The sequence below is a fragment of the Mustelus asterias genome, chromosome 10 (genome assembly GCF_964213995.1).
Source record: "Mustelus asterias chromosome 10, sMusAst1.hap1.1, whole genome shotgun sequence".
NCBI lineage: Eukaryota > Metazoa > Chordata > Chondrichthyes > Carcharhiniformes > Triakidae > Mustelus > Mustelus asterias.
The window spans coordinates 59,287,252-59,300,585 of NC_135810.1; the positions used below are offsets into that span (position 1 = coordinate 59,287,252).

The 13,334-nt window shown below is 38.7% G+C and overlaps 1 protein-coding gene across 5 annotated transcripts in view; it reads right to left on the reverse strand.

The window, feature by feature from the left end:
• Window positions 1–11,556: 11,556 nt before the first annotated feature.
• LOC144499619 (centrosomal protein of 57 kDa-like) overlaps window positions 11,557–13,334 on the reverse strand; it is a 40,507-nt gene continuing 38,729 nt past the window's right edge. For all 5 annotated transcript variants that reach the window (XM_078221775.1, XM_078221777.1, XM_078221779.1 and 2 more), the window contains one exon: window positions 11,557–12,443. In XM_078221775.1, the coding sequence (XP_078077901.1) occupies window positions 12,204–12,443 (240 nt within the window). In that variant the 3' untranslated portion in view covers window positions 11,557–12,203. The remainder of the gene's footprint in view (window positions 12,444–13,334) is intronic.

Below are 13,334 nucleotides of genomic sequence, written 5' to 3' on the forward strand. Positions count from 1 at the left end.
GACTAATAAATAAACTTTAACTTGCGTTCCATTCTGAGGCCCTCTCTTCCCATCACTCCGCTGTTCAGACTTGTCCATGCAGAGACTGGCTTCTCCAGAAGCCATCCTCCGATTGGACAAGCAGATCTGCAGCATATTCAAATGTGTCCGTCTTGCCACGGATTTCCCGGGTTCCACGCAGCTCAGTTTGGGAACCCCTGTTCCACCTATATCCAGCATTTAGTCAGCTGGTCTGAGTCTGTTGTGAAACATGTTACCAATGTTCTAGGTTAATAATTATTGCTGCATCAGCAGTGTAATGAAGACTCTTAGGCAATTGGAAGCTCTAGAATTCTCTTCCTAAGCCTTGCTGCCTCTTTCTTCCTCCAAGGCGCTACTTAAAACCTACCTCTTTGACCAAGCTTTTGGTTACCTGCCATATTATCTGCTTATGTGCCTCTTGTCAAATTTCCGTTTATAATGTCACTGTGAAGCACCTTGGGATGTTTTATGATGTTAAAGGCATGAGATAAATGTAGGTTGTAATCCTTCTGCACCCTCTCTGAAGGGCAGTAGTTACATTTTAGGATTAATTTTAATTGTTATAGCAATGCCTAAATTGAATATTAAATCCTATTTTTTAGTGAGATTAATATTTTACTTCATTGATGTGGATAGAAGAATTAAATTGTTATTCATCTAAATTAGACCAGAAAAAATGTTTAATTATCCATTCCTCTAAGATCATACTCATACAAAAGTATCGCTGAATGATTCAGGGACACAAGCTTTTCTAATAAATCCCAAATGCTTATTAATAATATAATTCAATGTCATTATCTGGATGATTAATAAAAGCTGTAGTAATGTGCCTGTTAGTGGCAAAGAAATAACTTAAGACACCTGAAGCACAGGCTTCCTTTCTTTTGCCTTTTATTGATGATAAAGCATATTTAAAATTGGAAACATGAAATTGGTATTTACTTTGGCTAGATCAATCTTTTATTTTCAAAGAGGGAAATATTCAGGGTATAATTTGAGAGTTGCTTTGCATGCTAATTAGTTGGCAAGTAATGGGGAAATGTATTGAACTTTTTCAGACCAAAAGCTAATTTCTGGGCAATTGGTGTTGTTGAGTAAATACTCTCCCAGGTAAATGTTACATTTACTTAATTATAAATTTAGAAGAATAATATAGTGTCAGAAATTGATTTTAACTGTCTTAAAATATGAACTGACGGTCATGACCGTCCAAGCTGGAGTTCTTTTGTATTTATACTTTGTAGGAGCAAGCACTAACAAACACTGAAAAATGTTTTTTTCAAAAGGTTATCAAAGTTTTCTATGTTTTTTTTGTGAAGATGTTACATTTAATGTGTCAAGTAACTTATTTGGCTGCGCTGGGTGCAAACACTGTAACAAGAACATTTCATGGTTATAAAAATGTAGAATTGTGTTAGTTCAGTTGTGATTTGTTCTAAACTACTGATTGAATATAAAGAAGCATTGAATGGTTACAGCACAGGAGGAGGCTATTTGACCCATCATATCTGTGCTGGCCCTAGGCAAGAGCAACTCATTAGTCTAACTCTGCTATCTTTTCCCATTCGTCCTGCAAATATTTTTATTATTTTGTTGTAGTTCACTTATGTACTTGAATGAAGAGTCACAAATATGAAACACTTCAACTTCATTTCTTCCAATGTTTAAAAAATTAAGCAAACTTGATGCTTATAGAGATACAGTCATGCTGTTAAGTGCACAATCTAAATATTGCAACAATGATTCACAAGCCCCAATTCGTTAGACTTTATTCGTTTTATTCTTTTCAACATATTTCAACTTTTTCCAGTGAAAACCATTTTTCAACATAAATAATGGGAAGGAGGAGAATGGAGGGAGAAAAGACTTAAAGCTAACTTGAATCCTGGCATCAAGTTTGAGTTGGTGTTAGAGAGTATAACCACAATAATTCCAAGTGGCGGGGGGGAGGTTAACTCCATAGCATGCTGGTGTTCTTTTTAATAGGTTCCCTAGCTGGAAGCGAGCCTGATGACAGACCTGGCTGCTGTGGGGCAGAGATTGTGCCCGAAGAGGCACAAAGAATAGCTTTCCTGCTATTTACGTGGAGATTATGAGGAGAGCTTGGGAACATTGTAATTTGAAAGGTCAGAGTGGGGATGATAGGGTGTTCAGAAAAAAAGCAGTGAGCAAATGGGGAAGAAGAGTGTGCTCAAGAGATGTTGAGATTGGACAGGTTTGTTTGGTGGGCCGGGAAGAAGCATTCCTGCTCCTCTGGGCCCTCAAGCAGCGTGTGAAAAGCACTTGCCTCTTGTCAGCAGCAATCCTTACCACCCTTTAGCTGCCATGTTTCTTAAGAAGTCTCACAACACCAGGTTAAAGTCCAACAGGTTTATTTGGAATCACGAGCTTTCGAAGTGCTGCTTCTTCATCAACCTTCATCTTACCTGATGAAGGAGCAGTGTTCCGAAAGCTCGTGATTCCAAATAAGCCTGTTGGACTTTAACCTGGTGTTGTGAAACTTCTTACTGTCCCCACCCCAGTCCAATGTCGACATCTCCACCTCATGTTTCTTAAGGCCCAAGTGTCCACTGTTTAAGCTCGGAGATGAAATTTGAGGCATGGAACCCCATTAAAATATTGGAAGATGCAACCCATCTCCTGGGAGCAGATTGGTTGTCTTCCTCATAAAACCAAAGTGCATAGTTTGAGGCCTTTTGGGGTCAGGTTTGAGATTTTTTACATTTTAGCGCTCTAGCTGACACAAGCTTACTGTTTCAGGGGGTTAAAATGACTAATCACTCTGTGTGGTTACAAACATAATGAAACTCATTGATTGCAGGGCTAAATGGAAACAAGTTGAAATCCAGTTCCCAATATTGGGCATTTTTGTTGGAATTTTGCAGTTTATAGTTGCTATTTATTAGTGATTTGTAACTTTAGTTGTATTGATTCTGGATCAACTTGACCATTGCAAATGGTATTAAAGCAAATCAAATTTCCTTGCTTTGCTGTTACATAGGATTAAGGTTAATTTGAACTAATAGTTCTGACTGCTCAGGATATTGATCTGATTACATATGACAAGTATTAAGACCTATCTAATTTAATATTCCTAAACTTGTATCCATTAAAAGTGTATGTGCAACTCTCGTAAGTTACAGATTTGATTCAAATAAAAGGACATTGCCCTATTGCAGATTTGCTAATGTTCTATTATATTCTGAAAGCAATCTATAATAAGTCATCAAAATGTACTTGTTTATTACTAGTCAATTCTAATTAATTAGATATATCTATGAAAAAAATCCTCTAGTAAATCCATCCTTATGTAGCTGAGTGACATGGCCCAAGATGATCTTTTGTTCTGCTCTTAGTCTTTGATTTGACTCTCAGCATTGAATTGATTGCAGTTATCTTTGGATTAAAGATGGTTAAATCAGTCAGGATCACATCTGCTAATCGCTACCCAGTGATCCATACTAGAACTGCATATGCGTTATCTGAGTCAGAACCTGTATTTGACTTGATGGCTAAATAATTTGCCAACACTAATGATTACTGACCTCTTGAGCAAAGGTCACTTTGGTCTTTGGATCTGTTAGTGAAAGCAAGAAAATTGTTGAGGATATAGGAGCTATCTCTGGAGTTTGTCATAGCCACATATAAAATAATACTCATTCCATGGATTTATTTTTAAAGAGCACTGTTGCAAATTATATGGCAATTATACATCTTCCACAAGGGCAATGAGGTTGTAGAGAATGGAAGAAAATTTGAAATTTAGAAGCTGAATTTTGAAAAAGAATAAAATCCATCTTTATCAGCAAAATTTTGTAACATATCCAGTCTTCCTGTCAAAATAACAATGCTGCATTAAGTAAGTTTGAAAATCTCATCTGTAAACTACCATCTGCCATTAATTGGTGAAGGAACACAAAATAGCATCTTAATTTTTTCTTGCATTGTAATGTCGTGTAAAATTGATGTGATTCATGGTAATGCCCTGTGTAATTATCTATGCATTTAAATAATATGACCTTTATCTATGCAAGCATTATGGTATGTATTATATTGTTAGCAAATTAAAATTAATGTAGAGAAATGTTTTTCTTAGAACTGCTTTTTCTTGAATTTCCCTTGAATGTGAATTTATTAAGAGCTTAAAAAAAGTCTCTTTGAAGAGAGAATCTTAGCCCAGACATTTGTTCATAGTCTACACCAGTGAAGGGTTACTGAGGTTCAAGTTCATCACTCATTCACTGTGCTTAATTGCCTAAACTGAGCTGAAGCATTAAATCTGAATTCTCTCATTTTTAGTACTGACATACGGTAAAGTTTACTCATCTTGTCTTTAGTTGTACAATTGAATTCTAACGAAATACATTATGCCAAGGCCATGATCTGTGTAGAGATCATTGTCGGTGAAAGTAAAACAATCCTTTAATTGACCTGCAGCAAAATCAATAAGGGCATTACTCAAGTATTCTTGAAGTTGCCACTTGGTCCATCTAGCTCAAACTGCCATAAAAATCTACGATCATCCTGTCTAACTGTCCTTTGCACAAGTCCTCCACTGCCATAAGTGGACATTTACAAATTTACATGAAATGTTTTCCTCATCAGTCTCAAATTTGCCTTTCGTCAGTTTATACTCTGTTATCATAGAATCCCAACAGCGCAGAAGGTGGTAATTTGGCCCACCAAGTCTGCACTGACCACAATCCCACCCAGGCCCTATTCCTGTAACCCCATATATTAACCCTGCGAATCCCCCTGACACTAGGGTCAATTTAGCATAGCCAATCAAACTAACCTGCACATCTTTGGACTATGGAAGTAAACTGGAGCACCTGGAGGAAACCCACACAGACACAGGGAGAACATGCATACTCCTCACAGACAGTGACCGAAGCCAGGAACTGAACCCAGATCCCTGGCACTGAGGCACCATGCCACCTATGACTTGTCTTTCCATCATGGCTTAATGAAGTAAAGCTCAGGATTAACTTATTTGATTCCACTTAATATGCTGAATAATAAATTCTCATGAATGATGCGAAACAAATTTTTATGCAATGTGTTTTCTTTTAAGCTTAGATAACACTTGTGCTCATGTTTATGACTTCTAGAAGGAAAAAAGCACCTTTTCTGTTTGTTTTTTTTCTGGTTTGCTTATCATCCTTAATGAGTATATAAGAGTTGGAATTCCACTGGGTACAAATTAAGTTATTGAAAAGTACTTCATTGACTTTAAAGAATTATTGTGGGAAAATGCACAGCTATGTCCCAGCCAGGTCAGATTGGATTTGCTCCAATTTCTATTACTGCTGCAACAGCCTACTGTCAATCATCAGAGTGCTGGAAGGTGTTGTCAACATTGCTTTCCAGTACATTTATACAATAATAACCTGCTCACTGATGCTTAAGCTTGGGTTCTGCCAGGGCCACTCAGCCACTGACCTCAGTACAGCATTTGTCCAAACAGGGACAAAAGAGTTGAATTCAAGAGGTGAAGTGAGAGTGACTGCCTTTGACATCCAGGCAGCATTTGACTGTGTAGCATTAAGAAGTCTAAGCAAAATTGAAATCAATGGAAATCATAAACTCTTCACTGGTTGGAATCATACCTGGACACAGTAAGAAGTTTCACAATACCAGGTTAAAGTCCAAAAGGTTTATTTGGAATCGTGAGCTTTCAGAGTACTGCTCCTTCAATCAGGTGAGTCATCTTGGAATCATACCTAGTACAAAGGTTGTGGTTGTTGGAGGCCAATCATCTCAGCTCCAGGGCATCGCTGCAGAATTCCTCAGGTTAGTGTCCTATGATTTTATTGAATGGCGGAGCAGGCTTGAGGGGCTAGATGGCCTACTCCTGCTCCTATGTCTTATGTATATAACCACCCCCAGATTGCAATACTTCCAAGTCATTTGAAGGTGCAATTTTTGGCAGTCTAACTGATTAAAGACAGACATCAGCATGTGGAAACAAAGCCAGGTTTATTTGTGAGGTCTAAACACAGACCGAAAAAGAAAATAAATTTTTAAAAACATATAGGATTCCTCCTAACACCTTCAAACATACGTTTACCCTAAAAATATTACAGGGATTAAATAATTTAAATGTGACGTTATTTTTTTAATATATTTGTACATTTCCCACATCATTGCCTGCAGTAAGGAATATAGTAAATACTTTAAATATCTATTAAACATTGGTACATTAAAACAGCTGCAGTATTTGTTATGCAATAGTTGTGAATAGGGAGTTATTAAAATTCATTCACATAATCATAAGTCTAATTGGGCAGTGTTTCGCTAAGTATTGCTGATATATTCAAGACTGGTAAAATAAACATTTTTGGTGTTTGATTAACTGGATTTCAAAACTTGGAAGCTAACCCACAAAAACGATGGTGAACAATTCAATAGTTTATTTGGTGTGCACTCATCCATTTCTTAGTAAATAATAGTTTTGCTATAAATGTTGCAAATGTTTAACTAAAGCCTGTACACTTCTGAAAATGTATGCAAGTTGAAGAGCCTTTCGGTACCAACACAATTAGCAGAAGCTTGAAATTTAGACCTAGGAGTGTGGCCAAATTTATGGGGATTGATCCATGGGAATTTGATCTTGAATGAGCCTCAAAGCCACAAAAACCTTGGGTACAAAAGCCATAGCTACGCCGAACATGGCCATGTTCAACTTGGGGGATCAATTGGTTATATTCCAAGAACTTATATACTGCCTTTAACAATGAAAATATCCCACGGCTCTTCACGGGAACATTATAAAACATCTAAAAAATGACACTCGGGGAAACCAGCCAGGACCATGTTTGAAAAGTCAAGTGGTAAGAAAAATATGAACAAGGGTTTCAGTAGCAGATAAGCAGCGAGGTAGGCAAAGCTGGCAATGTTAGAGGTGGAATTGGGCAGTCTGATTGGACAAATAGAAGATCAGAAGTTCATTACAAGGCCAAGCATGACACCAAGGTTGTGAACAGACTGGTGCCAAAAGGGATGGAATTGCTAGCTAGGGAAGTTGGGCCTGAAGACAATACCTTTGGTCTTGACTATTTAATTGCAGGAAATGTTCGTCCATCCAGTACTGGGTTTCAGAAAAGCAGTCTGATAATTTAGCATCAGCAGACTGCTCAAGAGGTCGTTATGAGCTACAGCTGGGTGTTGTGTTTTGGATGTCATATAGGGACAGCATGTAGATGAGTAACTAAAGGAACAGAATTAGAAGTCACTGCACGTGGTATTCTGGCTATGATTAGACACCCAAGAATGGAAGCAGTGAGTGGAATCTGACAATGAATGGAAAAGCATTGCAGGAGGATGATGTTTAATCTTACCAAAGGTTGCAGCCAGGACAAAAAATGTTGAGGAGGGATAGCTTAACAGTCACACTAGATGTCATTCGTGACTTTGATAAAAAGCAGTTGAGGTCAAGAACAAGAAGTGACAACATATTTAAGGATTTTTATCAGAAAAGGAAGTGGGAGATTGGACAGGAGTTTGCAAGGAGTGTGTAGTTTTTGTATTCCACAAAAATCAGCGAGCATATTACACAGTATGTGGCGAGGAGGTCACTTCAATTTTAAGAAAAACAGCTGAATTTTAAAACTTACTGCAGTATTTCACTATTTTAAATGTTACTAATCAGATGCCAGAAACTGAAACAAAGACATAAAAAGCTGGAAAATCTCCATCTGTGGAGAGAGAACAGAGCCAATGTTGAGTCTGGATGACCCTTCAGAGTTCAGCAGACACTGAGGGATTATGGAACAGGTAAAGTGATGGCAGGAGGAAAAGGATGTGATAGAACAGAAGGCCTCTGGATTCAACATCAAGTTCAACAACTTTTGATCATGAACATTCGCTTCTATCTTGACCACTTTTATAAAAATTCAATTTTTTTGTCCCAGTACCCCACTCCCCCACAGGGCTATCTGGTATTTGTTAAGTTTTGCTTTCACAGAGTGCTGACTTTTGTTCCGCTATTAACACATGGCTATCTTGCCTTTATGCTAGCATCAGCCTTTTAACACTACCACTGTCTTGTGCCCTAGTTCCCACCTATCCCTGATCTTTTACTCTCCTCCACTCCCTCAAACATTAAAAAATCCATTGCTTTTGTCCCTCACTTTAGCTCTGAAGAGTCATACAGACACAAAGCATTAACCATTTCTCTCCACAGCTGCTGTTAGACCAGAGTTTCCAGCATTTTGTTTTATTTCAGATTTTCAACATCTGCAGTACTTTGCTTTTATTCTAGGGAGTCACTGTTTAAAAATAAGGAACTACCCATTTAAGACAGACTCGGAGAATTCCTTTCTCTACAAGGGTCATTACTCTCTGCTACCACCTTTTGAGGAAGAGTTCCAGAGTTCGAATATTTTTAATGCAGAGGTAGATAGATTCTTGATAAGCAAAGTGGTGAAAGGTTAATCGGGGCTGGCAGGAATATAGAGTTAGAATCATAGAAACCCTACAGTGCAGAAGGAGGCCATTTGGCCCATCGAGTCTGCACCGACCACAATCCCACCCAGGCCCTACCCCCACATATTTACCTGCTAATCCCTCTAACCTACGCATCTCAGGACTCTTAAGGGGCAATTTTTAACCTGGCCAATCAACCTAACCTGCACATCTTTGGACTGTCGGAGGAAACCCACGCAGACACGAGGAGAATGTGCAAACTCCACACAGACAGTGAACCGAGCCAGGAATCGAACCCGGGACCCTGGAGCTGTGAAGCAGCAGTGCTAACCACTGTGCTACCGTGCCGCCCCAAGAGTTGTGGTAACAATCGGATTAGCCTACTCCTCCATTCATATGTAATCTGGAAGACCAGGCTAATGATCGGGGAGGTATGTTCAAATTGACCCAGAGCAGCAGGCGGATGTTTAAAAATTCATAAATCTGGAAATAAAAGCTAGGCTTGGTAATGGTGACCATGAAACCAGTGCTCATAGTTGTTAAAAATCCAATCTGGTTTTTCATTCTTACATATTTTTCAAAGTGACCTAACAAACAACTCCGTTGTATCAAACAGCTACAAACTTAAAAAATGGCATCGACCTAGGCACCTGAAAACAGCAAACCCAGCCCTGACAATCCAAAGTCTTCCTTACTAACATCCGGGGACTTGTGACAAAATTGGGAGTTGTCCCACAGCCTAGTCAAGCAAAGCCTGACCTTGTCGGCAAGGCAGAGATAAGTATTTATTTCTCCCTAAATGTCATTGATGCGTAGAATTCTCTTTCTCAAAAGTAGTGGAAGCTGGGTCACTGAATTTATTTAAATTAGGCAGATTATTAGGATAGGACAGTTATGAGGAGACAGATAGGAAAGTAGAGCTGAAACCACAACCTGATCAGCCATGATCTTATTGAATGGTGGGACAGACTTGAAGAGCCAAAGGGCCTCCCTCCTTGTCCTATTTAAGGAAATGGATATACTATATCACTGACATCACAATCCTTAGGAAGAACAGCAGAATGATATGCAGTCAGAATGGAGTTGCCTTGAGAGTCCTCATCAACAATTTCAGAACCCAGAAGTCTCAAGATATTACCATCAGGAAAAACACGGGCAAGGAAATTTCTTGCTGGTTACCCTCTACTGCCCCACCCTCAGCTGGTGAATCCGTACTCGGCTGAGGTTGTGCACCACCTGGAGGGAGGGCACAGGTTGGCAAGGGCAGTGTGCTGTTAGAATGGATCTGCAGCTGGTGGTGAGGGAAACAAGGAATAATCTACTTGACCTCAACCCCACCTGTCACAGATGCATCAGTCCCACGACAATGGTAGGCATGACCACCACACTCTCCTTTCACAAAGGCCCATCTTCATAATGAGGGTACCATTCATCTTGTGTGGCATTACCACTGTGCTAAGTGGGATCATTTCAACCCGATTTAGCCACATCCAGGCACTATGGGCCATCAGAATTGCATACAGCCACTACTTGTAAAGTCACGGACTGGCAAATCCCCCACTCTACCATTACTATTAAGTTACGTGAATCAAAGAAGAGTGCAGGAGTCCATGCCAGGAGCAGCACCAAGCATACATTAAAAAAGTGTCCATCCGGTGAAGCTACAACACAGGATTTACATACCAAACAGTATAAGTAACAAACAGAGCCAAGTGACCCCACAACCAACATATCAGATCTAAGATCTGCAGTCCTGTCACATCTAGTTATGAATGGTGATGGACAATTAAACAACTAATGGGAGGAGTAAGTTCCACAAACAAACATTCGCACCCTCATTGATGAGGAGTCCAGCACATCAGTGCAAAAGACAAGGCTGAAGCATTTCCAATCTTCAGCCAGATGTGCTGAGCGAATCCATCTCAGCCTCCTCCCGAGGTCCCCAGAACTACGGTTGCCTTGCCAATCCGATTCACTCCGCAGGAGATCAAGAAAGGACTGAAGCAGGATCTTAAACAATGAGAATGCATCCTCATTACGAAAGCAAAAAGGGAGGAAAGACATGTGATGCCAATTTAATTGATATGGTTCAAGGAATAGGTTTTCTAACCCAGAACTTCCTATGGATTCAGCTATCAGACCTGTAGCAAAAAGTAATATTTAGAAGAGTTCATACCAATGGAGGCGATATTAAAAGTTAGAATTTATATAGTCAAAAAACACTGATTCATGTATTGGTTTAATGACGATTGCTGTAACTAATATTTCCATGTAATTTCTGAGCGAGCGAGATGGCAGCTAAGTGACAATGTCTATATGCCTAGATTACTGAGCACTGGATCACAAGTTCAAATTCTATCTGGACAACTACGGGGAATTTAAATTCAATTAGTAAATCTGGACAACTGTGGGGAATTTAAATTCAATCCATTAGTAAATCTAGAATAAAAAGTTAGCCTCCATAAAGATAACAATTAAAACCCACCTGGGATGTTATAAATCCATCTGGTTCAGTAATGTCCTTCAGGCAAACATGGTCTGGCCTCCATGTGATATGACTCTAGATCCATAACAATGTGATTGACCATAAATGCCCTCAGAAATGGCCTAAAACAGAGTGGAATCGTATTTCACCACCGTCTGTAACCTCATGGCCAGCATTTATTGCCCTCCAATTGAGAGTCAACCACATTGGATCTGGAGTCCCATGACCTTCCTTAAAGTGACATTGGCAAACCAGATGGGTTTTTACAACAATCGACAATGAGTTTCATGGTCTAGATTTTTATTGAATTCAAATTTCACTAGCTGCCATGCCAGGAATTGAACCGGGTCCCTAGATCTTGCTCTGGATTACGAATCCAGTGACAATACCACTGAGCCACCATCTCCTCTCATGTAACCATGACCCAAGATCAGAGTTGGTCTTCAAGTCAGCACGCAAAACCATATTCATTAATTATAATAAAGTGCAAGCATACAAGTCCTGGTGCAACAGATTGGCAATCACCCAACAATAAAAAAAGCAAAATCTTTATTTATTTAAAATAGATTAAAGTATTTCTCTTTCTTGAAGGTAACTTACTGAATACCAGGATCAAAACCATAAAAATCTCAGTCTGTTTAATTTTAAAATTAGACCAACAGTTCTGTATAAAATGTGCAAGAACCACAATTTGCAATTGCAGAATTAACAAATAAAAAATATTTACACATGGGATTCCCACCATAAAATATTAAAATGAGAATCTATCGTTTGAATACGTTGTTGGATAAATTTCCCTGAGTAACTCTACCAGTCTGGAGGTCATTCATTAATAAAGCCTTCAAATTCATTAAAGCTTCATTATGAAGTATTCCTGAACTTGAGACCACATTAATTGCCACCATGACCACAGCATTAAGCAAAGCCAGATCAGAACAGCAGTATTTTTAGGAGACTATATTTTCCAATTCGGAACAAGTGAACCTGAAAAGACATTTTCACATTTTTCCCCAAAGGATGATGTGTGAAGATCAGTGCCTGTAATTGAGAAATTATGCAGAGGTCCAATTATGAAAGTCCCATGACATCATTGCAGAAGTATACTAGTCCACAAGTTAGGCTTGAAATATTTGCCAAAATCAGGTTGTGAAATCTGATGTTTTTTCACTTATTTTAAGCAAATGAATAGGAATTAATTGAAAAATAAAGGCAGCATAAACAAGCAGGTTGTGGATTGAAATTCACACAAAAGTTTTTAAAATAAATTACTTCAGTAACCCCAACTAACATCGTCTTTTCGAAGAGTAGTTTGCAGAGTCTGCATGTCTCTTAATAAGACAAGGTTCTTTTTGCTGTTAGTTCCTGGTCGCTCTTTAGCAGAGGAAATGACTTTTCCTCTGGTCGTCGCCGTTCTCTCTTGCTCTTCGTTTGCACTCTTAAGAGTCTTTTTCTGACTTGTTCCTCCACCGACAGGATGCTTTCTCCTCATTGTTTCTTGGTATTTTTTAAGCTTGAAAGGAAATCAACATATCATGTATCAACTGTAGAATAAGGGGCATTGGTAATTTCTGATCTTCTACAGCATTGATATCTGGAACCATATTTGTTAACTCATTTTGAATAGGTAGTATCCTATCATGTCTAAAATATTTATAGGAAAAGGTTCTAGCAAATACAAAACATTTTATATGAAGCTTTGTTAAATCCACAGGGCACAAAAGTAGATAACATTCCAAATCATGGCTGGCTTGACCAACTAATTCAGTAATGTTCTATACATTTTTGTTTCTATTCATTCATGGAATGCCAGGCCAGCATTTATTGCCCATCCTTAATTGCCCTTGCGCAGAGTGGCATTTAAGAATCAACCACACATAGGATGGCAGATGTCCTTCCCTAAAGATGGGTTTTGACAACAATCCACAATTTTTACTGGATTAAAAATTTCACCATCTGGTGGGATTCAAACCCGGACCCCCAGTGCATTATCCTGGATCTCTGGAGTACTTATCCAGTGACAATACCACTACACTGCCGCCTTCCCTTCTCACATTTAAGTGAAATAATAATGGTATTGCATTCCTTATAACATGGTAAAGCAGGAATATACGAGAGACAACCTGAAGTGTAAGCCAATCTAATACAAATGGTCAACAGTTTAAGTTACTGTGGAATTAATTGCTCCAACACCATCTGCTCTCATTTATTGATCTAATACAAAATGGTTCAAGTAATATACCATATGGTGCCATACTTTTATTAATGCACATGTCTTTTATTCTGCAGTGAACACAACCAAGGCAATTCAATCCTGGAAAATCCTGAAGTGTAACAATTCATTTATTTTGGATATTGAAGAAAAATATAAAACCCAGAAATTCAGAACAATGAGTAATTTTGC